Source organism: Osmerus eperlanus, chromosome 2 (genome assembly GCF_963692335.1).
Source record: "Osmerus eperlanus chromosome 2, fOsmEpe2.1, whole genome shotgun sequence".
NCBI classification, from domain to species: domain Eukaryota; kingdom Metazoa; phylum Chordata; class Actinopteri; order Osmeriformes; family Osmeridae; genus Osmerus; species Osmerus eperlanus.
The window spans coordinates 6,830,234-6,855,834 of record NC_085019.1 but is presented as its reverse complement, the minus strand read 5'-3'; the positions used below and the strand labels follow the sequence as shown (position 1 = coordinate 6,855,834).

At 46.0% G+C, this 25,601-nt stretch overlaps 4 protein-coding genes across 9 annotated transcripts; 1 reads left to right on the top strand and 3 right to left on the bottom strand.

Annotated features, from left to right (window-relative positions):
- Positions 1–5,070: 5,070 nt before the first annotated feature.
- Positions 5,071–9,091, bottom strand: slc25a10a (solute carrier family 25 member 10a). Of its 2 annotated transcripts, none has more exons than XM_062449568.1 (11): positions 8,559–9,091; positions 7,720–7,839; positions 7,469–7,583; positions 7,331–7,379; positions 7,021–7,062; positions 6,872–6,915; positions 6,732–6,802; positions 6,564–6,656; positions 6,227–6,304; positions 6,017–6,073; positions 5,071–5,816 (listed from the first exon to the last, which is right to left on the bottom strand). In XM_062449568.1, exons 1-11 carry the CDS (start codon positions 8,646–8,648, stop codon positions 5,781–5,783), a joined length of 795 nt encoding a protein of 264 aa, XP_062305552.1. In that variant the 5' UTR covers positions 8,649–9,091; the 3' UTR covers positions 5,071–5,780. The 2 variants fall into 2 exon arrangements, with proteins under 2 accessions (XP_062305552.1, XP_062305547.1); XM_062449563.1 differs by having other exon boundaries at positions 5,071–5,882; positions 8,559–9,090.
- A 996-nt stretch (positions 9,092–10,087) lies between these two features.
- On the bottom strand, positions 10,088–12,584 carry mrpl12 (mitochondrial ribosomal protein L12). Its single transcript, XM_062449551.1, has 5 exons — positions 12,361–12,584; positions 11,434–11,626; positions 11,273–11,344; positions 10,961–11,098; positions 10,088–10,713 (listed from the first exon to the last, which is right to left on the bottom strand). Exons 1-5 carry the CDS (start codon positions 12,417–12,419, stop codon positions 10,597–10,599), a joined length of 579 nt encoding a protein of 192 aa, XP_062305535.1. The 5' UTR covers positions 12,420–12,584; the 3' UTR covers positions 10,088–10,596.
- A 405-nt stretch (positions 12,585–12,989) lies between these two features.
- Positions 12,990–14,027, top strand: zgc:103625 (methyltransferase-like 26 B). Its single transcript, XM_062478728.1, is given in 5 exon segments — positions 12,990–13,139; positions 13,141–13,190; positions 13,410–13,568; positions 13,689–13,783; positions 13,903–14,027. Coding segments are annotated over 5 exon segments (579 nt in total).
- A 540-nt stretch (positions 14,028–14,567) lies between these two features.
- hgs (hepatocyte growth factor-regulated tyrosine kinase substrate) lies at positions 14,568–24,419 on the bottom strand. Of its 5 annotated transcripts, none has more exons than XM_062449507.1 (20): positions 24,224–24,419; positions 22,930–23,014; positions 22,541–22,616; positions 22,316–22,408; positions 21,387–21,504; positions 20,981–21,033; positions 20,800–20,868; positions 20,542–20,666; positions 20,156–20,270; positions 19,309–19,407; positions 19,110–19,205; positions 18,926–18,964; positions 18,652–18,828; positions 18,168–18,378; positions 17,629–17,801; positions 17,387–17,527; positions 17,076–17,253; positions 16,637–16,764; positions 16,345–16,527; positions 14,568–16,042 (listed from the first exon to the last, which is right to left on the bottom strand). In XM_062449507.1, the coding sequence occupies exons 1-20, from the start codon at positions 24,258–24,260 to the stop codon at positions 15,947–15,949; spliced, it is 2,292 nt and encodes a 763-aa protein (XP_062305491.1). In that variant the 5' UTR covers positions 24,261–24,419; the 3' UTR covers positions 14,568–15,946. The 5 variants fall into 5 exon arrangements, with proteins under 5 accessions (XP_062305491.1, XP_062305465.1, XP_062305473.1 ...); XM_062449481.1 differs by having other exon boundaries at positions 18,168–18,381; positions 20,138–20,270; positions 24,224–24,418; XM_062449489.1 differs by having other exon boundaries at positions 16,345–16,530; positions 20,138–20,270; positions 24,224–24,418.
- Between the last annotated feature and the right edge of the window lie 1,182 nt (positions 24,420–25,601).

The following is a 25,601-nucleotide window of genomic DNA, read 5'->3' as shown; positions in this document are numbered from 1 at the left end:
GAGAAATGTTGAGTTAAATGCTGTGTAACACCCACATAGACTAAACAGAGGACAGAGTGTGGGCTCGCTTCTTATATTCATATTCACAGCTTCACATTGGGAGCTGTGCCAAGACCACATCTCCATATGTTTGAAATGCCTCACGTGTATAGTAAGAGCACCACATCGCTCATTACACACTTCAACAAGTCATTCTGTCCATTGCATTCAGTTCTGACAGACACACTTTCTCAGGATTTCCCCAGCCCCTCTCAGGACTGGTCTTGACTAGATTTAGAGGCTGCTGAGCTGTTATAATGTCCTCTCTATGTGAATCTTAAGACTGAGCACTGACCTTTTTCTGGAGGAATGCTTCTATAGAGGAGTAAATCTATAGTTTTATCTAGTAATTTACAAACCCTAGCAGGCTTGTGGAGAGGTCACACTCAGCTCAGCACTCTGCTAGCATAGTATCGAGGAATCAAAGGTTATGATTTTTGAAAGGTTATCTACTGTTAAAAAAAGAAGAGTTGTCATAAGTGCTTGCAAACATTTCACTTCTAAACTGAAGTTAGTGCATTGTAGTTCTGTCTGAGTTTCATTGTTGTCAGAGATGTAACACAAATTATGCTACAGTAAGTGCAAATGTCATTTAGACCTGTCTTTCTTCCTGATCTTATACCTACACCTTCCTTGTACATAAGACCCCAGGTCCTCGACAGAAGCCCTTCATCTTTCCACCACCTACAACTATCATATCAGGCTTTGATCATCTTGATCCCAACAGGATCCCCTAAAGATTATTATCTCTATGACACCTACTATGGTCAAGCCTGAGTGTCCTTTCAACAAGAAACATCCCCTCTTACCTGAGAGGAAGGACGAACTCAGGCAGTGTGAGAGTCACACAGTCCTCTCACATCCAGGTAGTTGATGAGTGTAATTTATGCTGTTGAGACAGAAGGCAGTTTTCACCACATTACCACAAGAGGAGAGAGTCGGGCAGGCCAGAGCACACAGCCCAGGGAACATGCGCTGCCTCCAAAATACCCGCTGGCTCAGATAAACCTCAATCTCAAAACTCATCATGAGATTACACAGTCAGCCTAATTTATTCAACTGATCCTTTGTTGTGGAGCACTTCCATTTTGGATATTGCTCAAGGGAGGTTCAGTAGAACCTAGATGTTGACTTGTATTTGAGCACGTATATATATCCTCATAAGATTTGTCGCTGTCCCTGTCCATTGCCAAAATTAGCAGATGTATAATTTGAACAGGGCTGTCAGAATTCTATAAATCATGAATGTATGAAAGTTCTGGCTTTGAGTGGGTTGAATGTTCTCATCTTTGGCAGGGTTATTAATGACTTCAACTTTCGATATAAACTGCTTCAGTGTAGCAGAACGGCAGCAGGGAGTGGGTAGTCTTACAGTTACTTCGTAACCTTACATTAACTTCTACATGCATTCTATTTTCACACTGTCCTCTGAGATCATAAAAAGCTGTCAAGGGTTTATAAGAAAAGAGCACGGTTTATCGAGTAAAAAAGTATGATATGGACCATCCAGGTACGCACCTCTCTGGAAGGAGATGACGCATCAATCAACTCTAGGAAGTCTCCACACATCCAAATGCAGGCATACCTTACCTTACCTTACATAGGCTTACCATGGCCTGTCTGTCTTTCTGTCCACTAATGGATGGTCCCTAAATGCCTACTGATGTTTTCAACTCATAAATGACCCACACAGGATACCAGAATGGTTTCACCATTGCGCTTTTGAAACTTCACTTCTGGCTGGATTTGCCCAAATGGACAGGAATTAGAGCTAAACGCAAAAGGACTGCGTCAGAGAAAATGGCGTGGCACATTCCGAAATGAACATCTCAATCTCAAAATATATTGGAAGATGGAAAATAATTGTTGTCATTTTTTGTTTTTTGCATCTTTTGCTTTTGTGCCCACACTACAGTAGGCTGCTTGTTGTTGCTTCTTGTCCATATATTGTCTGCCTGTCTGTTTTCCTGCCATGGCTTCAGACGGATAAACATCCTTGTTATGATGTCGACTGACCCAGATGGTGAAATAATGAGATAATTGATGTCTGAACGGCACAGTCGGACACAAAGTGGAAGTTTAGCTACTGTTGGGCTAACCTCATGACCTTAATGGTGTGTGACTGAACAAATTGAAACCATGACCGCTAACTGAACCTTGTTTAGTAGTGAAACAGAACCAAGAGGAGCAAAAATATGCATCCCGAGGAATATCCACACTCGGAACCCTCACTCTCCTTCCCCCCTGTTTTTGTATCATGTGAGGCAGTGAGAGACAGGGCCGTATGAGGGGAGTGACAGAGTCGTTTCACTTTCTGAATCACATTCCATCCCCAGTCAAGAGCTAAAAGTACCGACAAAGAAAATTTGAGAGAGAAAGAGACAGAGAAAGAGAGAGAGAAATCAAAGAGTTGCGGTCTTCACTTGGAGAAAGTCTTTGGTCTCAAGGACATGCTCAACCACAAGAAGAGAGGTGGAGAGTCTGGATGGTTTGAAAGTGGAAAGAAGAACCTTTTAGATTAATGAGAACTTCATCGGTACAGAAGATTAAGGATGAAGATTAAGGATGAGAGCAAACAGAGGCTGCCAAGATTAGGTCACTGACCAAAATAGCCTGTAAGGTCTTTCACTGAACAAATGCATGCAGTATGCTGTATATTGACATGGATATGAATCTGGACGGTACTCTTCCAGAGAATCTGATGCCGCGGAGAAGACTGCAGGTTTAGACGTACATTTTCAGAGAAATGCTATTAACACCTGATTTTCTTACAGCTTTCATTCAAAAGCTGTGAAGCCTGAAAAGTTTAATGAATAAACTGAAGATCCTCTAAAATCCTGGCCTTCAACGTCACAGCCATGACCAACCTGACACAAGTCACAAAAGGCTGCATGACTGTCTCTGTCCTTACAGAGACACTCATCAGTGTTTCTTTGTCACAATCAACACCACATAGTAAACACCGCGCACAATCATGGCCAAAGATGTTGAGTCCACGGTCGTACCCAGCAGTCAAAGCTGTAGTGACTGTTCAACGACACCTCTCTTCGTCAGCATAACAAGGTTGTTGCACAAAAGAACAATCCACTCGATACAGTGAGAGGTGCTCCAGAACCCACAACAAAGGTAGAGAGGGAGGATAGTGTGGACTGTTCAAATACTGGACCCAGGATGAGAGGGCGGATGTGGCATGGGTTTGAAATTCTTGGAATTATACAGGAGCTCAGCAGAGGACATAAGAGGGTCATTCAAAGCAAAGGTATGACATGGTTCAACCAGATGTGTGCTTTTTCAAATGTCAAAATATGTTTATTTGAAGGATTCGACTGTTTCGCCGTTTACTGCAATGATACGTTCAACACAAGCCCACAGAGTTTATGAACGCATGTGTTGAGAATAAATTACCAAACCTATAGCAACTTGTTTTCGCACATAGGGTATTATCTTAACGATGTAGGAAAAGCTGCTTTGAACAACAATGAAAAGCTTGTTTCCATTCCAACATTTATGTGTCACTAATGTTCCTATCTTAATGCCTTTACTGCATTTGGATAGCGGCTGTGCTGTGTTGCTCCTCAAACAGTGTGGATCGCTCTCTTTTCCGGCATTTGCCTTGGATGCAGTTCTCTGTGTGGCAGCAATGTGTTCTGTGTGATAAGGTCTCCACACACATTGAAATGTCTCGATTACCAGTTCAAAACCGAGGATGTCATGAAGACGAACCACTGTGAAGCCAAGTAAACTGTAAAACAATCACACGGGGAGTTATCAGAGCAATGCAAACCAGCATATTTAATTCATTCATCAAGTTTAGATGTAAAACCTAGCCACAGAGAAAGCCATGTTTGGCTCAGTGTGTCATTCTCTAGTCCAGCCTGAGGTGCAGTCCTGTGGTTGTGTCCCAAGCATCATCCCTAACTCCCCTGATGAAGAGACCACACACCACATGCTCCCAGATAAGGTTTCAGCCTCAGTATTTTGCATTAGCCACTTCCCTAATGGATGTTGGTATACTCTGTGGCCTCTGTGGTCGGTACACGGTCTGTGATCGCATCCCTGATAAACCACTGAGCACAAGAAGAAACCTACGTCAGTGGCCAACCGAGGTGAGGCCAGGGTATGATCAACACAGAAAGAGAGAGAGGGCTCCTAGTCGTGAGGAGAGACTGTAAAAGCCTGAAATGTGGGGTTTTTATATGATGCATTCATTAATCGTCATAAAAAAATCTGTCACCCATCTGCCATCCAACTCCTTCCAGGACTCTAGAGTAAGTAATGCATACAGTAGACACACCTCAAACTAACATTGATCTCATAGCCACACAATACTGTGGGTCCCACAATTAAACTGTCAAATAAATCTGTCAGGTTATAAAACTCAGTTATTGTTTGACAGATAAACCTTTCAAGACAACCTTCCAGCTTGGGCAGGTGGAACAGCACTGAGGTCTCTCTGCATCTTCTGTAACCTTCGCTTAACCTCTTTTGAGCTTCCAATGCAAGACTGACATGGAATTTGCCCTGGAGTGTCATGCCTAGCGCTGAGCCATGGAGACAGGATCCATGCAGCAGGTTAACTATGTAGCAACACAGCTTATCAGGACTCTCTGAAAGTTGAGCATGATGGATTGTGCCTCATGCTAGATAGTGCACACACAAGCAAAATTTGAATTTCCAACGAGACACACACAGAACTGGAATGAGAAGTGTAGTCCTGTGAGTGTCAAAAGGTAACTCTGCCCATGGTCTCATCAGTTTGTAACGCCTGAAGATCAAGTTGCAGTTTGTCTTGTTGAATGTCTACCTGACACAATGAGCAGCCGAGTATAGGCTGAGTGCTCCTAATTCAGAGCTGCAAGTCCCTGTAAGTGTGGATCCTGTCCAGACATTCCTATTTCAATGAGTTGGAGCAGGAAGAGAGGCTGGCAGAGCTGCTCGCTGAGACATAACTCATGTATTGTCACACAGTACAGCCCAACTCACAGCTCGCTGAATTTAGCATGACAATGAGAAAGTTAGCGTGACAGAATGCACAATTAGAGTCATTTTTTATTCAGTACTCATTTATCAAATAAACAGGATTTTTACGGAGATTTGATACGTCTGTACAAGAGTCAGTTTTAATATTTCAGGTGAATCAATCCGTTTGGATGAATTCTACGGTACAAAATACAAAAGCCAGTTAATTAAGAATGGCCTTTGTTAACTATCAACTAATTCCTTAAGAAACCATCCATCCTCTGTCACACATCCACACTAGAGACTTGTCGAGTCTACCTGTAACCCACCAATTGGAATCTCAGTGTAACACTGCCCTCTGCAGGGCATAAAAAACAGGCAGCAAGTGTAGGATGGGTGAATGTGGAGTTGGCTATTTAGTTCCAATAGAATTTCCATTGAGGGACATGTCTATGTCTGTTCACAATTCAGTCACAGGCACTCCTTAGCATCCATTCATTCAGTCACCAATCAAAGTATGGTCTAATGTGTCTTCTTCCAGTCACTGTGCAGCCTCCCAGAGTTGAAGGATGCGTTTCTTGCAAGTGGTGCATGTGACACAGGAACGAGGAGTCATGCAGCCATGGCCTGGTCCTGGTTCTCTGTGCAGTCAGTTGGGTCCAGGCCCGGCTGGGTGTATTACGTAGATGGGGTCCGCTGAACCAGTCTGCCAACCATGGTGGAAGGGCTGGGAGTGGCTCTGGCACTGGGGCTGACACAGGTCAAAGGTCATGGCCCTCTGCTCAGGTGGTGACCACAATGCCAAAGTGCTTCCTCAGCTGCTCCAGGAAGATGAAGGTTAAGACGGTGTGAGGAATGAGCCGGATGCCAGCAGGAACAAGGCCCTGGAAGCACAGCGGTGACACGCACAGATAAGTCTGTCTGTCCCAAAGTGTTCTCTGCAGTTTTTTTTTCAAAAGCACAAGAAACACTTGAACTTAGCAACCAACATCTACATTTCCCTGTAACAGAAGATGACCTTGTAGAAAGCTTTAGGTCCCAGCTTAGCCGTTTCTGTCAGACAGTGGAACACCCCCTGAAACACAGAGTCACTTGTCATTCAAGCCGTGCCATCGTCTCCCTAGCCTAAACAACACATGCAGACAGACGAAACACCTCAGGATTACTAGTGACAAACAGCAGAAGCATTCCTTGATAAGATATTTCTCCAACATAAACCCTTGCTCACCCCATATTCTCCCTTGGAGTTCATTAACCTGGTTTTCATGACATCCAGGGGCTGGCACAGGACAGTTGCACAGCCACCCTGTAGAGAGGATGGTGTATTCACACATTGATGATCAAGATTCTGCTTATCTATAGCAGTCAAAATCGTGCAGATGGCACGAAAGTATGACATCTAAAATTCACCCATAATCTAAATGGCCAAGTCCAATAACTCATATTGACTCGAAATGAAAACTCAGTGAGGCCTACATATTTTTAAATTGATGTCTACAATCCTACCTTTCCACATTAAGACGTAAACTCACGGCGAGGTGACTGAGAGCGATTGGAACACTTACCGCGAAGAGGCTGGCCACAAAGTGGGTGAGAATGTTGTCAGTCATGGCCCCAGTTGCCAAAACGAGCTGCTTGGACTGGTCATAACAGGCCAGCTGAAGAAGAAAAGTTCAAGATCATTTTTCAAAATACCTTGAATTGAACACGCCCGCTCATACCCCGCATTGTACCTGTCCAACGGTTACCAGAGCCCCTCTGGTTGATGCCATGGTGGCCCCAGAGAACAGCTTTCTCATTCCCTCTAAAGGAAAACAGTGTCAGAGGATGTCGTGTGACGTACAGTGAATAACGTCAGGCCAATTCATCTTACCCTCCTTCCAAACCCGGAACAGTCCGTCCAGTGCATGGGCATAGCTGGTCGAGAAAGAGACAATACTGATGAAACCAAACATATAGTCCACAGTACACATAACCCCAGAAGATGAAAACACTAATTATTTGTTACTCACACATACTTACTTTCTTCGGAGTTCTTTGGGCAACTTGACATCATTCTGCATTCTGGATGGAAAAAACAACATGCATGTTTTATGTCAAATCACAATCAGCATCATGATAAAACAGAAAAAAAATACATTTCCAACAAAGGGATGTGTGGAAATATAAATTGTGGGCATTACAACACAGCCATCTAGTGGCAAACCCAGAATTGGCATTTGTGTTGATATATTGTAATCAATGAGCTCAACAATGAAAACTTTTATTCCAATAATAGTGGATTCTTATAAACAGATGTGGTCATAGGACATTGCCTATGCAGAAATCTCACCTGACATTAACCATGTCGGCAGGTGTCCCAATAAAACCACCTGTGAACCCTAAACAGGAACAAACGAAGGGTAGGTCACTTAGAAATATCCCAGACCGACCATCTGGTCTCCAGCAGAGACAGTTGGGCAATGCCTACCTCCAAAGGCACCCAGTAGAACCTTCTGGTAGAAAGGCATGGGTCCTTTGTTCCAAGAGCCCATCATGTCCCTCACTGTCTCATAGATTGCGAAGCGGGAGAGCGAGTATGTCATCTGGGAAAATGAAACAGGTGATATCATTTTGCACTATTTATGTTACTTTGGATGAAGGCACGTACAAAACGAATACATGTTAATGTCTGGATTTTATTGAAGTTGGACTTGGGTCTCCGTGCATGTGTGTACCCACCTGTCTGCAGAGGGAGGCACTGAGACCACTGTAAAGTGCCAACAGCCCCTCTCGTCTCACCACACTTATGGCCATGCCCATCATCTTCATCCTTACTTCCTGTTGGGTCTGTAAGTGCACCTGTGGAGGTCCACACCACAAACCCCAGTGTTTACCAACAGTACTGCAATCATGTGAGCTGAGAATTAAACCTACCTACTTACTATTAGACATTATGCCTTATAACTTATCCAAACAATCTAATACCTTTTCTCCGAACACATGGTCTACCCTCATTTTGTGATATTATTAAAGGTTTCACGTCTATATTTACACATTCAACACATTAAGTTCTTCCATTCCACTACCATTCACTGAAACTAAATATATGGCTGACAGCTGGTTGTCGTGATGTCATGTGGCCAGTTCGCCCCACCATCAAAGACAAAACCCATAACCAGGCCATGAGGCATTTTTCACTGAGGTCTTGAGTCAATCCACTGATTTAGAATTTCCATTTGAAAAGTATTTCAGCAGATTTTCCTAATTCGACCCTATACAAAGACTTTTGTAATACACATTTAGATCGTTGTCAGTTGAGTCTGAAATATACGAATGAATGAAATTCTCTCAAGTCCATTGAAGTGCTAAATCATGGCATGCTAAGTCTTTCTGAACATGGTAAGACAAAAACAGCAGGTAGGCTTAACTGCCCGGGTGTCTGTGGCTTTCTCTATGGTTCTGACAGCAGAATTTACGCACCATGGATATACCAGCGACCCTGCTAATTGTGCAGACATGGCTGAGAAAGTCTAGTCAGGAGAATTGTTACCAGGAGTGGTAAGGATCTTAACTCTTACCTTGATCAGATCTAAGGGGTGAGTTATGCAGGCAGCAGCGCTGGAGGAAATTCCACCAAAGTACCAACGTGAAATGCGCTTCTCCGTCATTTTGGTGGAAAAAATCTTGCCGGTGTATGTCGAGCGCAGGAATTACGCACTGACCTCGCTCGCTCTCTTCAACTCCCTTTAATTAATAATTAGGCTAATCTTAAACGGCGGAGGTGATTGGAGGAAAATGTCTCCGGGTTCCTCCTGCACACTCCTCTCATAGGCATTTCATATGCTACATCCGCAGCCGAATGGTTATCAAAATATTAGAAGTATAGCGGCGGTTTATTTGAAGCTAGTGGTCGATTTGCACCAAGTGGAAACGGATATCAATAAACTTGAACTGTATCGTAGCTGTGTAGTTAACCATTTCCATCTATATGGTCCACTCCAACTGCCTTGCCAAAAGCTTTGCTAACATTTAATTTAGCAATGTTTTTTAAAGTAAACTTTGAGAGAAAAAACGCCGACACGCATGTAAGCTGTTTACTCCACCGTCCCGTGCCAAGAAAGGGCGCAGCATATTTCTAAGTGAAGTGTACGTGACCGATGTAAAAATAGTGTCAGCTTGTTCAACCCTGCTGTTATGGAACTTAGGCCTATAGGATCAGGATCATGTATGGACTAAAACACCGAATAAAATGTATTCTACTTGTAATGAAAATGTTTGGCGCAGTGAAGACACAAATATGGGGTTAATAACATTAAGCAAAAATAGACCCTTCAGTAACAAATGGGAGCGAGACTATTAGGGTCACAAAAAGAAACACTACTTCATTTCATTATTAACTGCTTGTTTTACATTGTAATCCACACTTCGTAGCCCATGTGTGGAAAGGGGTTGAGACATCAAAAAAGCATTTGTTCATTGTGAACACTTGGTATTTCTGCACAGGACAGTAGAATGAATGGGGGGCTTGGCCAGTCAGGGCAGTGCTGACTCTGAGAGGGCAGGAGGGGGTAAATCTGGGGAGACAGGACACCCACTGGTTGAATAATGAACCATGACATGAGCTACACCAATCATTTTCTCCATGAGTGTGGGCTGGCACCATGGGATTGGACTAACACATACTGTAGCGTCCCATCGAAGATCAACTGTCTCAACCCCTGGATATTGTATTTTAGTTATGGTGCTAGATAGGAATACAACACAGGCACAGCACCTGCTGTTTGGTTTAGACAAATGCTGTGATCCATGGCTCCAGATTTTAAGCCCCACAGCTAATTCTGTAAGAGCTGGAATAAGCATTCTTAGAATGTGACATTGATTATTTAACACAGTTGCTATGTTGAAGTACAGAGGTAGGATGTCCTCTAGTGGTTCATAAAGATACTAGCATTCGACATGTTCAAATGTCCTTCCATTCAAATCTGTTCAAACACGTAAAAAACTGTTCACAAAACATAACAGAGCATGATGAATACTTCCTTGGAACTAATATGCACCCCAATTAGATCAATTGTAGAAGTATATTGAATGAAGAACAGAAATGGAAACCATTTAGTTTTTACTTTAATCACATAATCGATCCTATGCACCTTTAGGACACAGCCCACTCATTCCTGTTCTAGATAATACGTTCATTTTCGCCACAGGCAATGGGAGCTGTGTCGCGATATCCAGGATACACCCCCGGTTCCCAGCCAGGCTGGAACACAGACAGAATGACTGACTGACTGGCCCACAGTCAGTATGTCTGTAAACCTGTGCCTACAAGCATCAGACAGATAAACAGATAAAAAGACAAATGGGCAAGCGGCCAGGCAGGCGGCAAGTGTTTTCAGGCTTGTTTCCTGAAGAGTTCAGTCTGTGAGTTCTCCCGTCCTCCCTGGCAACAGTGCAGATTGTGGCGCTGTCAAAAGGCATTTTTCTTTACAGATTTTTTTGTTTTGTTTTCTTCACCCCCCCCCCCCAGGTTCCTTTCTTCTTTGTTGTATAAAAAAGGGGAGACAGATAGAGGGAACACGCTGACAGGATGGCAGAGAGAGGACCGGGTGAGCAGCTCTACTCCAGCACCACAGTGCCCCCTGCCGCCTCCAGGGCCGCTTTCAGCTTCTCGGCCTCCTCTTTGGACACGTTGACCCGAATCTCCTGGGGAAGCGACTCCACCAGCTTCTTAGCCTGGACAGGAACAGCAGTGAGATTCAATGACTCACAGACACAGTAATACAGTCACCAATCATCGTCAAAATCCTACATGAGACAACCCCTTTTACCTACATCTTTTGGCAGCCAACAATTACGTGTCTTGTATAAAGTCAAAGTATCAGAACATCGTTATGGCAGATACTTGTGAACGGGACAAACCTTCCATAGAACTGCACATGCATAGCGATACGACAAAAACACTGTACACGCAAAGACATACCTGCACCAGGTTCAAGCCTTGCATGCTGTTCTTCACTTCTTTTATAAGTTTGACCTTCTCAGCTGCTTTCAATTCTGTCAGTTTGACCGTAAAATGAGTCTTCTCCTTCTTGATTGGCGCTGCCTCCTCCTCGACTGCCTGTAACCCATACAGGATTATATCCAAAATACTGTATGAAAAGTTATAGTTCTGAAGCATTCAGTTGATGCTGGTTTAGGTCAAAGTAGCATATGACTATGATTTTAGGCAAAAAGGTAAAGCACACCAAATTCCAACTGTACTGATAAGAGGTTTTAGTTGTAAATGGCATACCTGAGATATGGGTGCTGCTCCTGCCATTGCACCCATAGGCATCATTCCAACATCCTGGATATTTAATGTTTTCTGTGACCAAGACAAAGATTATCAACTCATGATACCAACAATTCAATCAACCTCAAATGCCAACAATTACAGTAGGTATCTGTATATACCTTTAGTAGCTCATTGAGGTCTGACACCTCTAACAAGGTAAGGCTGGCAATGTCGTTGACCAGCTGATGGATTTTTGGAGAGTACTGTTTGGGAGCTCCATCCAGAGACGGAGAGGCGATTACATCAGAGCGGTTGGCTGTACTGGTCTTGAGGGTTCTTAGTGCACATACTGCTGGTATCTGGAGCTCCTGCCTGTGTTACAAAAACATCACCACCATCGATTTGCAAACACCTTCTAATTCAACGGGCACCTGTATTAATTTAGCTAGCTATGTCTGCTTGCTATCTCCGTCTTAGCTCATACATACTCGTTAGTCTAGCTGCGGTCCATTTCGTAAACTAGCATGGTTTAGCAAAGGCAATCCAATATGCATGCATAAGAAAGCCTTATGGAACCATATTCTTGAAATGAATAGCGGTTAGTTCATACAGGAGGAAAGCTCTAACTGTTTGAGCTGACAATTATTTTACCAAGACACAAAATCACATGCCATAAAACTCAGCTATGACCTTGGCACTGCGGCCAGAACACAGACGAGCTTTGATGAGCTTTACATACCCCCGCGATTATCAGACATAAATGCATCAAAAGCAGATGATAGCAAGCAAAATCAAACTATGAATGCAGCTAAAGCTAAAGATAAGAACAGGTGAATTGGGTATCCTTGAGCTCCATCACTGATGTAACCTGGGCTGTTGGCATCAAGTTAGCAAATAGCTAGCCAGGTATGTGTCCATGATCACATATTGCAAGTGGCTACTGTATTGCTGAACATAGTTGCAGATATACTCAATAACTGTCCTTGAATATTCCAAGGCACAGTCCATAAAATTACGGTAGTTAGCTAGCTCAGTTAGCTGTAGGCTACTGTTTCACAACTGTTCTGCCGTAGCTTCAGTCATGACCCGGTTGGGTTCATGCTTACCGGTGCTTCTTCACCGCGATCCGCAGTGCTGTCCGAATGCAATGTCTGGCGCAATACATTGTATTTGTACAACAAGTAACCCGTCTGTAGTCCGTCCAGATCTCCTTTTGCTGCCTTGAATTCACAACCACTGTGCGTCAGTGTGGCAGTCTGTCAGAACCTCTCTCTCAAAAGCACATGGCGTCCTCCACTCTATTTTCCTGACCTACCCACAATGCATCGCACATCAGTCAAGAACGAAGCCATGCAACTTTATTAACAAAGCATTAAAATAACAATAGTGAATCACTTGCACACCTTTCTAATAAATTAATAAACTATTCCCATTTGCCAATTCAGTTTATTGACTAGTGTATTTAGCCTTTAAACATAGGTGGAGCACAGAATTTGGGGTGGAGCACAGAATCCTCTTAACAAGGTAATCTCCAGACCCATCTGCTCTGCTCATCTGCCACATCCAGCCTCCACCAACATGTTATTTTCATTAACTCTCAGCTCAAGAAAACGTATAAGACTACCTTAGGTTGTTTATAATGTCACTCCTGGTGGGTCAGCTGATTTTTTTTTAAATAGCTTGGGTGGTACTACATTAATCAGTGTCTATGAGAGCTTCTCTCCCACAGTAGACCATGCTGCTGTCAACGCTAGCAGGCAGGAACCAGGACTGCCTGTTGTCAGTGACGTGGGTCGGGCTGGAGGAGCAGTCCCACAGGGACCTGCTTGCCTTAGAGCTGGGCTCTGGCACTGGACAGCATGTGGTACACTTTGCCATGGAGATGCTCCTTCGTCACCTGGCAACCGTCAGCCCTCAAAGAAGAGTCCCTTGAAAGGTGGGTCCAATGTAAAATGCTTACTTCCCCTGTGGTCTCTGTAGAAATGGCCCTCCCATACACAGTACACATACACTACAACACATGCATCCTAAATGTGATTTGATGTTGTCATGTGATATACAATCAGTGCTGACTGTCCTTTCCTCATTATCATAGTGTAATGTAACTAAATTTTATACATACAGTAAACATTCTCTGAATGATTACGTTTTTCAGTATCAGAGCTTATACTGTAGCAACAAAGGTCAAGACTGTACTGCAGCCTGTGCACCTGGATGCTCATGAGCCCTGGGAGAAATGGGCGGGCCTTCCACAAAACTCCTGTGATGTCATTGTTGCCATAAACTTACTGCAATGTAGCCCGTTCAAAACTGCAGAGGTACATATCCTTCATTATGAACATAAATCAATATATGACAAATAATGTGTGATATGCAGTGAGCATTTACTTAAAAGGTGGGTTGTGAAATTAGGCTGATGGCTTTGATTGTGTTTCCAAGGTGTATTCAAAGAAGCAGGTCAGATACTCCAACAGAACGGTTTCTTCATAATGTATGGGGTATGTTATAGAGCTAAGAACTACGAGAAATGTGAGTTCTCGACATGAGAAGGCAAATTCATGCCCGTGTGTAACATCAGAAGATTCCTCCGCACACCTCTCCCCCTCAGTCCTGTTGTGTTCTGGATGTCACCTCAAACGTCCCTGAAGGCCTCTGTTGCTCCCCATACGGGAACCCAGAGTGGGGTCTCCCAGACAAACGTGCTGAGAGACAGCTGGCTTATAGGAACGCTCTGCGTCTAGAGAGGATGGAGAGTAGTCTCGAGTCAGTTTGACTGGGGAGGCCAGACGGAGGCCAGACAGAGTTCAGACGTCCTGCATCGCTTCATTTTGACACTTTGTACTTCAGATTGAGATGGAAGAGTAGAATAAAAGTCTAATATTCAGGAAACTTTGATCGGTGTCCTGCAGTAGCACGACTGGAGTTGAAGAATATGTGATGTCTTGACTCTCAAAACCAATGGTGTCCTACCTTGCTAACTATGTCCAGAACTCTCTAAAGACAAACCAGGAAGGAGAATATAACAGCACCTCCCAGGTAGATCCTTCAGCTGGAGTCATACAGAACATTACCTGTATCGTGGTCATAGGCCCATTTTGCATTCAAAAGACATGTATACAACATTCCATGTGTCCTGTAACATACAGTATGTAATACCTTACACTAAAGATGTAACTGTCTTTTATGTTTTAGGTTGTGTATTTATGTTGTTACACATGCCCGTTACAGTAAATAAAGATAATTACAAAGTCAATTCAGCTCAAATATTTTTGAAGCTACCTCATAACTGCAGACAAACACATGATTCAAAGTGGACAGTAAAAGAACAAGATATTTATTAAATATAATCTTAAAATTACATTAGTCAGACAGATCAGTATGATGGACTAAAGAAGTTCAGAGATGGCATTAAAAAGGTTACAGGAGTCACTGATCGTGTGTTACATACATGCAGAACATATATCCATCTTGAAGTACTACCACCTCTCCCACGTCTCTGGTATTCAACCAACACACTCTAGAGGAATGGTCCTCAATCAATAAACTCTGCATATTGTGTGATGTTATCCTCCCTACTGCCCAACAGATGCACAAGGTATTTCTAAAACAGGCCAAAGACATTGACTTGGACAAATTGCAGTTGAATTATTGGCAAATGTACCACATAATCTAAATGTAATGTCTATCTTGCGAGGGTGGTGCAAGCCACTGTAGAAAAAAATGTAGTGATACAGAATACAGGACAATACAGCAATAGAGTGCAAACTGTATGTTAGGAGCTTACCCATGCCAATAAGTAGAGTACTAGGGCAGCCTGCGTGACAAACCCACATTTCTCCATAACAAACAAAAAACGACTCACCCAAACAAGAAATCACCCAAATATTTGATGCAGTGCACTACAAGGCATTGCCAAAAAAGGAAGGCCATCTATAGTTTAAGGATCTGTGTACAGCTAACTTTCTGTGTCTGTGTGTGCGTGTGTGTGTGCGTGTGGGGGAGAGAGTGTGAACTTTACTCGACGGTTAACTCTGGGAAGTTAGCAGAGTTGGTTTGGTGAGTCCCCATCTCTGGTGCTTTCACTGGGACCAGTTTGCCTGTGCTTTCTGTCCTCAATCATCCCCTCGTTTCTCAGATCGTCATTCACACAGACGGCACTAAAACGACTTCACGCAAGCGCCAAAAAAGGTCTCAGGACGGGCTGCAACACTTGCTTTCTAATGCCGAAAATGAAAAACGATTCAACACATGCAAATTTGCTTTAGAAAAATATGAGACAAAGGATGGTGATGTCATGTCTTTTTCGATTCGTATCATATTTTCTCACCTCTGATAAATCTATAATACCAATGACTATGTCGATTTTTCAGCAATTTTATAAGGAAATACTACATACATATCTGAGGAACATGTCTGAGAAGGAAAGAGTAGACAGGACCTGGGTGGAAGGTCAGGACCTCCCAGCCTAACCACCCCACTTCAGAGAGGTGGCCAGGGCGGCAACGTTTCTGCAACCTAATCACAAGAAATCCACATTGCCACAAGATCACAGCAACATTGGCAGAACCATCCGTGTTCCCAAAGGGATACCATCAGCCCAGGAGAGTGTAGGAGGGAAGGGGGGGAGACCAGAGGAGAGGTGGGGGGGGGGGGGGGGGGGTTGTAGTGTGTTGGACCCTGCGGCTCCAGGCTTCAGTCGAAGCAGATGAGCTGTGCCTCTGCACTGCCTGGGAGGGCCTGGGGTTGCTGCTGCTGCGCTTGCTGCTGCGGACCACCAGGGGGAGCCATCTACACACAGACAGGCAGACGGGCACAGATGGTGTGACCAGATTGCTGATTTGGTTTGATAATGTCTATGCTACTGTAAAACGACATATGGTAGACAACGAGAAAGAGACACAGAGAGAGAGAGAGACACAGAGAGAGAGAGACACAGAGAGAGAGAGAGAGAGAGAGAGAGACACACACAGACAGACAGAGAGACACACACAGAGAGATAGAGAGACACAGAGAGAGAGAGACACACACAGAGAGATAGAGACACAGAGAGAGAGAGACACACACACAGAGAGAGAGACGGGGGCGCTCACCTGTTGGTACATGGGCTGCTGGCCTGGCATGTAGGGCTGTTGGGGAGGCATGTTGGGGTCTTGTCCTGGCAGCGCTGACATCATGTTCTGCATGCCGTACGGCTGGTAGCCCATGTAGGCCATGCCGTTGGTGGGGGCAGGCTGGGGCATAGGAGGCAAACTCTGGGCCTGGGACACGACGTTCTGCTAGAAGACAAAGCCGGGACACACACACACACGTCAGCCCTTCACCGCCACGCCATCTCATTCCCGGTCCATGTCAAGCACAACACGGGAAGGAACACCTCCGTACCTGGTAGCCCTGGGAGGGCGTGGGCTGGTAGTTGGAGTAGGGAGGGCTGGTGGTGGGAGGAGCCTGGCCAGGGGGTGGAGGCTGACCGTTGGTGCCTGGATTCTGGTACATGTAGGCCATGTTGGGGTCTGGAACAGAGGACCGCGAGCAGGCTGTCACGGCGGATGAGGACTCGCGTCCTCCAGAAAAAATACTCCTCCATACAATAATTACCCTGATACCTCAATACAACAATCAGAGGACTCATCCAATGACCGTTTTCCATCTCCCAAAGCGTCTTTCATTAATGTCTCCCAGTGTGTCTTTCATGAGTGGTCAAATCGCTCAGAGATTTACACGGAAAAAAGATAGAGCGATACTCCTTATCATTATAATTTATGTATATATTTGATTGGAGTATCACTTTTGACGACAGGTGATTGTGTTGAGGTTGACTCACCTGTGGGGGGCATGGCCTGGTACTGCCCTGGAGCCGTCTGGCCAGGCTGGCTCATGTAGACGTTGTGCATGGGCGAGCCCTCCACTGAGCCCGAAGGGCTGAAGGTGCCAGGGTAACTAGGCGGGCCTCCGGGCTGGTACACCATCCCGGGCGCCACGTTGGGGGGTAAGGACTGCATCTGCACCAGGGGGGGGGGGAGAAACAGGCATTTAAATAAGTGTCCTTGGCGCCATCATTTCTCGTTGAATCGGTGGCGATTCATGAATTGCGGGTGAAGCGGGGATGCTGGGGGGTAGCCCGGCGGTGCCGACCTGTGCGTAGGGCAGGGAGAAGGCCGGCATCTGGGCCCTCATCTGGATGGTGTGTTTCTGCTGCTCCAGACGCATCTGCCTCTCCTTCTCCTGCTCCTGCAAGCGCTGGATGGCCAGCTGCCTCTGCATCTCCAGATACTCCTGAAACACACCCACACACGTCACGCCACGCCCGCATGCGTGTCTACCGGACCTGGAGAGATGCCACGTTATGGCTCGGTGGTGGGTGGGGCCTGACTCGCCTGTTTCTTCTGCCTCATGATCTCCAGCTTCTGGGCTAGCTGGATCTGCCTCTGCCTCTCGGCCTCCTCGGCGGCGCGCCGGAGCTTCTCCCTGTGCTCGTCCCTCAGGGCGTTGAGGGCGGCCCGCGCGTCACGCACCTGGGCCAGCTTGTCCTGCAGGCCCTCGTAGTACACTGGGGCCACAGGCAGGGAGACACGGTCAGGAGCTGACCCCAAACAAGACATACACATATGGACACACACACACAGGCAAGCACACAGGCAACCACACACACAACCCCACACACACACAGGAAACCACACACACACAGGAAACCACACACACACACCCCCACCCACCCACACCCCCCCACCCACCCACACACCCCCCCCCCACACACACACACCCCCCCACCCACACACACACCCCCCCACCCACACACACACACCCCCCCACCCACACACACACACCCACACCCCCACCCACACACACACACCCACACCCCCACCCACACACACACACCCACACCCCCACCCACACACACACAGTTGGCCCTCACATCTCTTCTCGTCCAGCTGGTTGAGGATGTCGAGCAGCTGTGGGTGCATGTTGTTGATGGACTGGAAGAGCGACAGCACGGCGCTGTCGTTGGTGATGCTGCGCCCGCGCATGTGGTTGCTCTTCATGCGGTTGAGGAAGGTGCTGACGGCGTTCTGCAGGGCCTTCAGGAACTGCTCGTGGTTCTCCTCCGACTCGCCGTTCTGGTACTGCTGCTGCGGGAGGGGGAGGGGGGGGGGACCAGCGTCACTCAGGACTGCAGAACTCTTCTCACAAGGACACTTGGAAAAGATTCTGTTTATACAACATGAATCCAGTCTTTTTTGGGGGGTCTTTTTCAGCTTTGCTTTATTGATAGGAGTGTTGGAGAGAGACAAGAACGCTGGGAGAGAAAGGGGGGGGGGGGGGTGCAGGAAATGGCCTCGGTTGGATTTCAGCCCAGGCGGAACACGAGCAGTTGTCTTTGTTCAGCAGATGAAACTCACCTCCACAACGTTGATCGGCGGCTGGACTGGGACTGGGACGGGGACGTGACTCTCCACGGGCTGGCTGACCGGCACAGGCTCAGCCAACGCCACGGGGGCAGGGGCAGAGGGGGTGGGGCTCTTGCGTGCCTCTTCCTGTTTCTTCTCCCAGTATGTTCTGTTCAGGTAGCGTGCCAGCTAGAGAGCGAGAGAGAGACGGCACACGGTTCACAACTAGCCTCTGCAACACTAACAGGTGGGAGCTAAATAGTCATAACAGTGTCGAACACCTCACCTCTGGGTCAACATCCTCAGCAGAGGGGGCGGAGGAGTTCTGCGGGGGGAACACAGACAGTCCTCAACACCAGCGACACGGCACTTCAGTGACTGAGAGCGCAGTGGCCTCGTTTTGATACGAGAGAGGGACTCGATGCAGAGTCGTGCGAGAAGGGAGGGGGCCCAAGAAGAACAGAGCTTACCACGGGGGAGGTGTAGAGGGTGCTGACGGGAGGGGCCGAGGAGGTGACCGGGGTGGGGTCGGCTTTGGGGTACACCCCGTAGGAGTTCTTCTGTCTCTGCGCGCGCGCACACACACACACACACATACACAATGAACATCATGATCCGCCTCTTTGAACACACGCACAACCGTGTTTGATGAATGGCTGTTTTACACACCATCCTCTCCTTCTCTTCCGCCTCGCTCTGGGAGAGGGCGATGGCCAGCTGCAGCTCCTCCTCCTCCTGGAGAGCGGCTTCGTCTCTTTTCGGGGGCATCTGGGGAGAGAGGACAGAGGTCAGACCCAGCCAGGATCAGGGGTGGGGCCAAGGAGGGGGCACCAGGGAGGGGAAACCAAGGCCAGGGAGGGGGCATCAGGGAGGGGAAACCAGGACCTGGGAGGGGTAATCAGGGAGGGGGAACCAGGACCAGGGAACCAGGACCAGGGAGGGGAAACCAGGACCTGGGAGGGGAAACCAGGATCAGGGAGGTGGAACCAGGACCTGGGAGGGGGCATCAGGGAGGGGGACCAGGGCCAGGGAGGGGCATCAAGGAGGGAGGCCAGGACCAGGGAGGGGGGCAAGCAGGGACATGGAGGGGGACCAGGAAAAGGGTGGGCAATGGAAAGTAAACAGGGCAATGACTTTAATCGTACAATACAGCCGCACTTGTCTTTGTATTCAACACCCACTCCAAACAGTAACTTCATTAAGTAGGTTGGGTGACCCTTAACCCTAACCCTTACTATATCTAACCCGAGTCTTCCCTACAGGCTGACACACAGGCCAGGGAAGAAAGAACGATTTTGGGCTGGGGGGCAGTTACCACACTCGGGAGCATCCAAGTTAGCCAGTACGCTAAGAGGGGCCGCGGTGGCAAATGCTACCTCCAGCTCCACAGACAGTGGAGCCGGGCCTCTGGGGGTGGGGGTGGGGGGGGGGGGGGGGGGCTGTTTGAGGTTTGATGCCCCCGTGACTGTGAGAGCTGAGCGGCCACGACTTTACTTACTGTTTCCTGGACCACTACCTGAGACTGCTGGGACAGCGGGCTGGTCAGGTACTCCGGGGGGAGCTCGGCAGGCCCGGCGACGGTCGCGGCCTTCCCCTCCGCCTTCCTGGGGGGGGGGGAGAGGGAGGGGTGGCTGGTGAGGAGAGGGGAGCAGAGGGAACAACACACAACCGGGTCAGTCAGCGGGGAGGGTCAGCAGGGCTTGAAACATCAACAAACCAGCTAAACAAGTGAAAGTGTGGAATGTCCTAAACGTACGTAAGAGCCAAGACATGAAGAAACTTTTTATTTTTTATTTTATATCTTTACACAGACAGCTGTGTTATCCTAACTCTGACAAAAAAAAACAGATTGGAATTTAGGCAGCCGGTAGTGACTTTCGCTCGGTGGTTTTGGGCACTCACTTGTTAAGAAGCTCGAAACAGGGCTCGCACACGCGCACTTCCTTCTCGATGCCAAACTTGGGAATGGTGGAGTACTTGGAGGAGCACTTCCCACAGAAGATCTGACCACACGCTCGGCAATGGTGCTGGAAACGGAAAAGATGGGGCGTTGGCACGGTGTCCAGGCATGCGGTTCCGCTGGAGAACACTTTCGATCTCCTTCTTCGAGGCGTTTCTCAATAATATGAAAAGCGCATTTCCACAGTAAAGCTAGCATACCTTACGAGTCATGACACCAAACTGAACCCTGCAGCGATGACACTCCTCTGCATCCACCCAGTCTGGGGCCTGGTCAGACAGACAGACAGGAAATCCAACAGTGATCTCAAGCCCACATTTTTGGGTTTTAAAGCAACTCTCAAGTAAACCAAAACCAGCAATCAGGAGAGCAGCTTCCTACCCGCTCAGCCGCAAACATGGCATCACTCTCCTTAAACTCAGGGAACACATGACCTGGGAGAAAGACACCAGACTGTTAGTGCTCCTACTGTGGGATGCACGCACCATTTTGCCGGATGTGTTTGACAAACTCTCCCCAGCGGTTTCTAACTATAACACAATCTAACTTTAGCTCTTGGTGCTCGAATGTGCATGCAAGACAGACGGGAAGATAAAGTGCATGTTTGTATAATATAGTACTGTCGTCACTTATTCTTATAGAAATGCTCTATTGACGATGACTAGCATGTACACTCAGGGGGTTTTTTACGCTAGAGAAAGGTACTTATCGAACGGCACTTTGGGCAAAAGCTGCTGAATGACTGACGAGTCTTTCCCAAAGACGACTGTGAACGCAAGACACTCACCCTCCACCTTCATGATCTGGTAGGTGTCCTGGACCACCTTGTACTTGGGCTCGTTGCGGAAGGCGTGAGCCCAGGCCTGGATCAGATACAGGATCTTGTTCCTGACATTGGGCTCCGTCTGGGTATAAGGAGAGGAAATCACCACTCGCTCAACACAGGCTCACCAACCCTTGATTGTTCGCCAGCCAAAACACAAGAGGCAAAAACTACTAGTCTGTCTACCTCCCCTAAGCAAAAGTATGAATCATATTTCAAATGCTGAAATGTCAAACTCCTGCCTTGTTTTGTTCTGGTTTTAGTGGGAAGTCCCTTGGTCAGAGCGGGGAGGCATGTGACTATGACAGCACCAGGAAGTCAATACCAGAATGAGTTGCCTAACCACATGACACGTGAGAGGATCCAATCAAAAGACTGCTTCCTTACCGGTATTTCCCTAGCTGCACCCATTAGCACAACCTGGTGTCAGAGTGACTACAGCAGTAAATGCTTTTCAATTTCAAGACACAGGCTGGGAATGGTAATGAGGCTTACAACTAAAACAAGCGATGACACCCGCCCACAGGTCATTGTATAACATAAGATAAAAATCTATATCTTGTATACTGAGCAAAATGATTGACAGCAAAGCTAATTATAATAGAGTGAACCATGCATATCAGAATGCTAATCCCACTTGCTGGTGCAGTTGTTCTGGGGGTCAGCCCAGCTACAGTACATTACTGGAGAACTGTATGAAGGAGCTCTGATGGACATAGGGGACAGTATCTAATGAACGCACTAGAATGGTAAACTGAGGACTAAAGACAGCCCCCAACATCATTCTCTAATCGAGTGTGTTCACTGTGTTCAATACGGGGGCACGGTGTGAGAACACAGCTACAACAGCAGCACAGACACTTGTTTACAGTGGTGGACTGAGCCAAGGTCACCTTGAGCAGTTCCTTCAGTTCCTCCATGGTCTGCTTACTAGCCACTTCATCATGCACCGTCTGGCCACAGTTCTTCACCACCGACTCCAGGACCTAATGGTGGACAGTAAGACTCAACTATACTGCATGACACACAGGTTTAGTGCAATTATGATAAACTTAAGTTCCCCCATGAACCAAATTGTTCAGTATAATAGTTATGTGGGTTAAGAGTCCTCCACCTACCTCAAGAGCATAAAGGGCCACATGAGGATTCTTGTCATTTAGCTTCTTCTTAATGGCAGCAATGGCATACTTTGCCCTATAAAGACAGAAGAGCATTAGTCTGACATATCTGCTCCAGTTCTTATTCAGTCCAAATAATGTAATGCATTGATTGAATATGTATATATTTCAACTATTGAACTAACAATAAACTTGTTTTATATCCAAGCATTTGATCTAAATTGTTTTTCAAGGCTTAAAGGGGAAATATATGCTGTTTACATTTTCTCACGGTACCAGAATCAGTATCAGCTCTAGATAATCTTAAATAAATAAGCATAATCTTTTTATACTAGGTGGCCAAAAAAGGCAGGGGGGCTTATAAATGAGAAGACCGGCTGGGAACTCACTGGGTGTCTCCTTGGCGGATGAGATCACAGATTTGCAGGATGGACTCCCAGTCTGTCTCCAGCAAAAGCTGACTGGTGGCTTTATCTATGGAAGACATCAGTGGAGGTGTTTTATAGCTCTTTTACAGGGAACCAGGACCTGATTGCATTTATACACAGACATCATGGCTACTGAAGTACACTGGAGTTCATTGTCATTCTAGATCATAACAGTGAATATGAAAGAAGATATTGTGATACTACATTATCCTTTACAGGGTAAAATTGGTGTTGGTTATTCACAAGAGAACAGTTTACATGTTCTCATCAGAGGGCCTGATTTGCTTACAGGACCAGAGAGGACTCATTACCACCAAAGTAACCCTTCAACGTGGATCGAAATTTATTTGAATTTAAATATGATGCAATGGGAATGTGATAGTCAAAGTGTGAATAGCTCAACCTGCAACAATGATAAGCTTCCATTATGACTTGAAGGTAAGTGTTAACGTTACAGAGCCTCATATAAAACACATCCATACATTATTTTATTGTAATATGCAGTTCTGGCTATAGTCATGCTCAAAAGAAGGTTGGTTGCTAGCTAGATAGAGAAACGTTTGTCTATTCAGGTGGTAGACTGGTGGAACAGGCAGAACTGATAATAAGCCCAACAGGCTAGCATGGAATTGTACCTTAATCATGTCAATTACATATAGCTACTTATAACGCCCTTTAGTTAACAACATGAATTCGTTAGTTAACGTTAAATAATTAATCATTGTATAAACAACACGGTGGCCCGACCTCGCAATTTACATATGCGAATATTACAATATTTAGTTTCTTGGACGAATTAGCTAGTTAGCCATCAACATCCAGTACAGTGTATGTGGGGAAATAAGGGGCGCTGCGTAAAAGAACCGAATCATTTCCGCACTACTAGTACAGTAGTAGGCTACTGTAGTACTACTAGTCTTATTGCGTAGACTAGTCTAGCGTACTTAACTAGCTAGGTAGCTAGACACTAGGGTAGCGGCCCAGCTCGTCGAGGAACCGGAGACATAGATTGACATTCATTTGTTCTCACATAAACAGATTTAATATGACGTGGCAGTCACATACTGTGGTAGCATACATGATAGCAAACGTTTCCTAGCTAGTCCAGAAAAGGCCTCGGCCCGTCGAACTTAACAGACCGTCAGACAATGCCTAACTAACCGCAGCCCAAATGTCTGTCAAAACAATACGCAAAAACATTGCTGTTAATTCGACTGAAACAAAATGTCTACCTATCCAAACGGTAATGTCTTACCAAGAAGCCTTTCAAATGTTCCTCCGCCTTTTCCCATGTTTAATCAACGTGTTTCGAATTAATAATAGCACCTACTTTGATTAACCCAATATTTTTTGCACAGGATGTCGGCTAACTCGGCTAGCTAGTCACTGTCCAGCTATAAAGTTGTTAGCCAGAGAATGTAGACGGGCTCTGTTGTTAGCTAATAGCTACTTTCTACTTCCGGTATTGCAGGATTTTTGATAAATACATGGTCTGCCCCCTACACTTGGAAGAAAGTATGGCCACATTTAAATCAAAACGATCATAATCAAACATGCTTGCTGTTGAAGGCAGGTTTAATTCTTATATGGTGCAGACTTGAATGCATACATTTTTATTTGATCTCAAACCCTGTACCTTGGTGCTTCAATCCTGTCCTATTTACTCAATAATCTCAGTCCAAAGTAAAGCCAAGTCTTGAATGCAAGATCTGTGTTGCTGCAAATCATCTGTTACAGGAGGGATGTGGTGATATTGATATGTATCAGTAAACAGTAAAATAGTTTACCCGGTCTTATTCTTTCTTCAGTTATATTCTCATATTACTGTGTTCCATCCTCCTCCACCAACACTGGTATACTTAGGTCATGTATGAGTCACTACCTGGCACTCAGAACACCAGCCTCATTGTTGCTGCAGTGCTGCTGATGCTCTATACAGTGGCATTGTTTTTCTCTCGCAAGCCCCTGGACCTACAGTTTAACAGTGACCGGAAGAGAGCCAAGTATGTCATCATCACGGAAAAGGGCAACGTATAAGCAACAATACAGTAGATGGCAAGATGTATTTACGGATGTCTTTTTGATGAAAATTAAAGAGACTGTATTAACGACTGTAATGGCCCTCTCGATTTAAAGTTGGAATTCTGAAAGATGTTCATGCTTCGTGAGATCCCTAGAAGCTTCCTGAGGGTTGTGAAGCCCCCAGGGGGCTAAAACCAGAATGATCACAGTAGCATGAAGAGTAGAATCTCAAGGATCTCAGCTATGTCTCATGAATAAAGATGAAGCTCTCTAGCTGTGGTTTGAGACATCCCACATGACATGCTTACACACACACACACACACCCAGACACACGCACAATACACACAGTTGAATCAGGATCAGTGTGTGCTTTCTCATTGTATGTCCTGAATCAGCGGTTTAGAGAGTTGACCTCAGCTCATATGGAAAACCAACATTGCCTGCTATTGTCACCCATAAATGGGGGAGGAGATACCTTTAACCCAATGATGTCAGCTAACCATTGTTAACAGTCTGGTTTTTCCTGAATCAAAACCCCCATGCCTGACACACATACAACAAAACTGATTCTTGACATTTATAAAGCACACATATTGTTCCAAGTCTTGAA

Bases quoted from the DNA above. Each gene is read 5' to 3' on its own strand.
- slc25a10a (XM_062449563.1), bottom strand. From the start codon at position 8,648: ATGACGGAGAAGCGCATTTCACGTTGGTACTTTGGTGGAATTTCCTCC. The intron at 6,916-7,020 runs GTAAGTATGTGT...TTTCTCGACCAG, and splicing joins CCCAAAGAACTCCGAAGAAA to CTATGCCCATGCACTGGACG. The intron at 5,883-6,016 runs GTCATCTTCTGT...CTGTGCTTCCAG, and splicing joins GACCTAAAGCTTTCTACAAG to GGCCTTGTTCCTGCTGGCAT.
- mrpl12 (XM_062449551.1), bottom strand. From the start codon at position 12,419: ATGTATTGCGCCAGACATTGCATTCGGACAGCACTGCGGATCGCGGTG. The intron at 11,099-11,272 runs GTATGCCATTTA...TATGGGTTACAG, and splicing joins GAGCAGCACCCATATCTCAG to GCAGTCGAGGAGGAGGCAGC. The intron at 10,714-10,960 runs GTATGTCTTTGC...GTTCCTGTCCAG, and splicing joins AAGGCTTGAACCTGGTGCAG to GCTAAGAAGCTGGTGGAGTC.
- hgs (XM_062449471.1), bottom strand. From the start codon at position 24,260: ATGGGAAAAGGCGGAGGAACATTTGAAAGGCTTCTTG. The intron at 22,617-22,929 runs GTGAGTTCCCAG...CTGTCTTTATAG, and splicing joins ATCCGCCAAGGAGACACCCA to GGCAAAGTATGCCATTGCTG. The intron at 20,271-20,541 runs GTGAGTGCCCAA...TCTCCTCACCAG, and splicing joins TGTTTCGAGCTTCTTAACAA to CCACCCCTCCCTCTCCCCCC.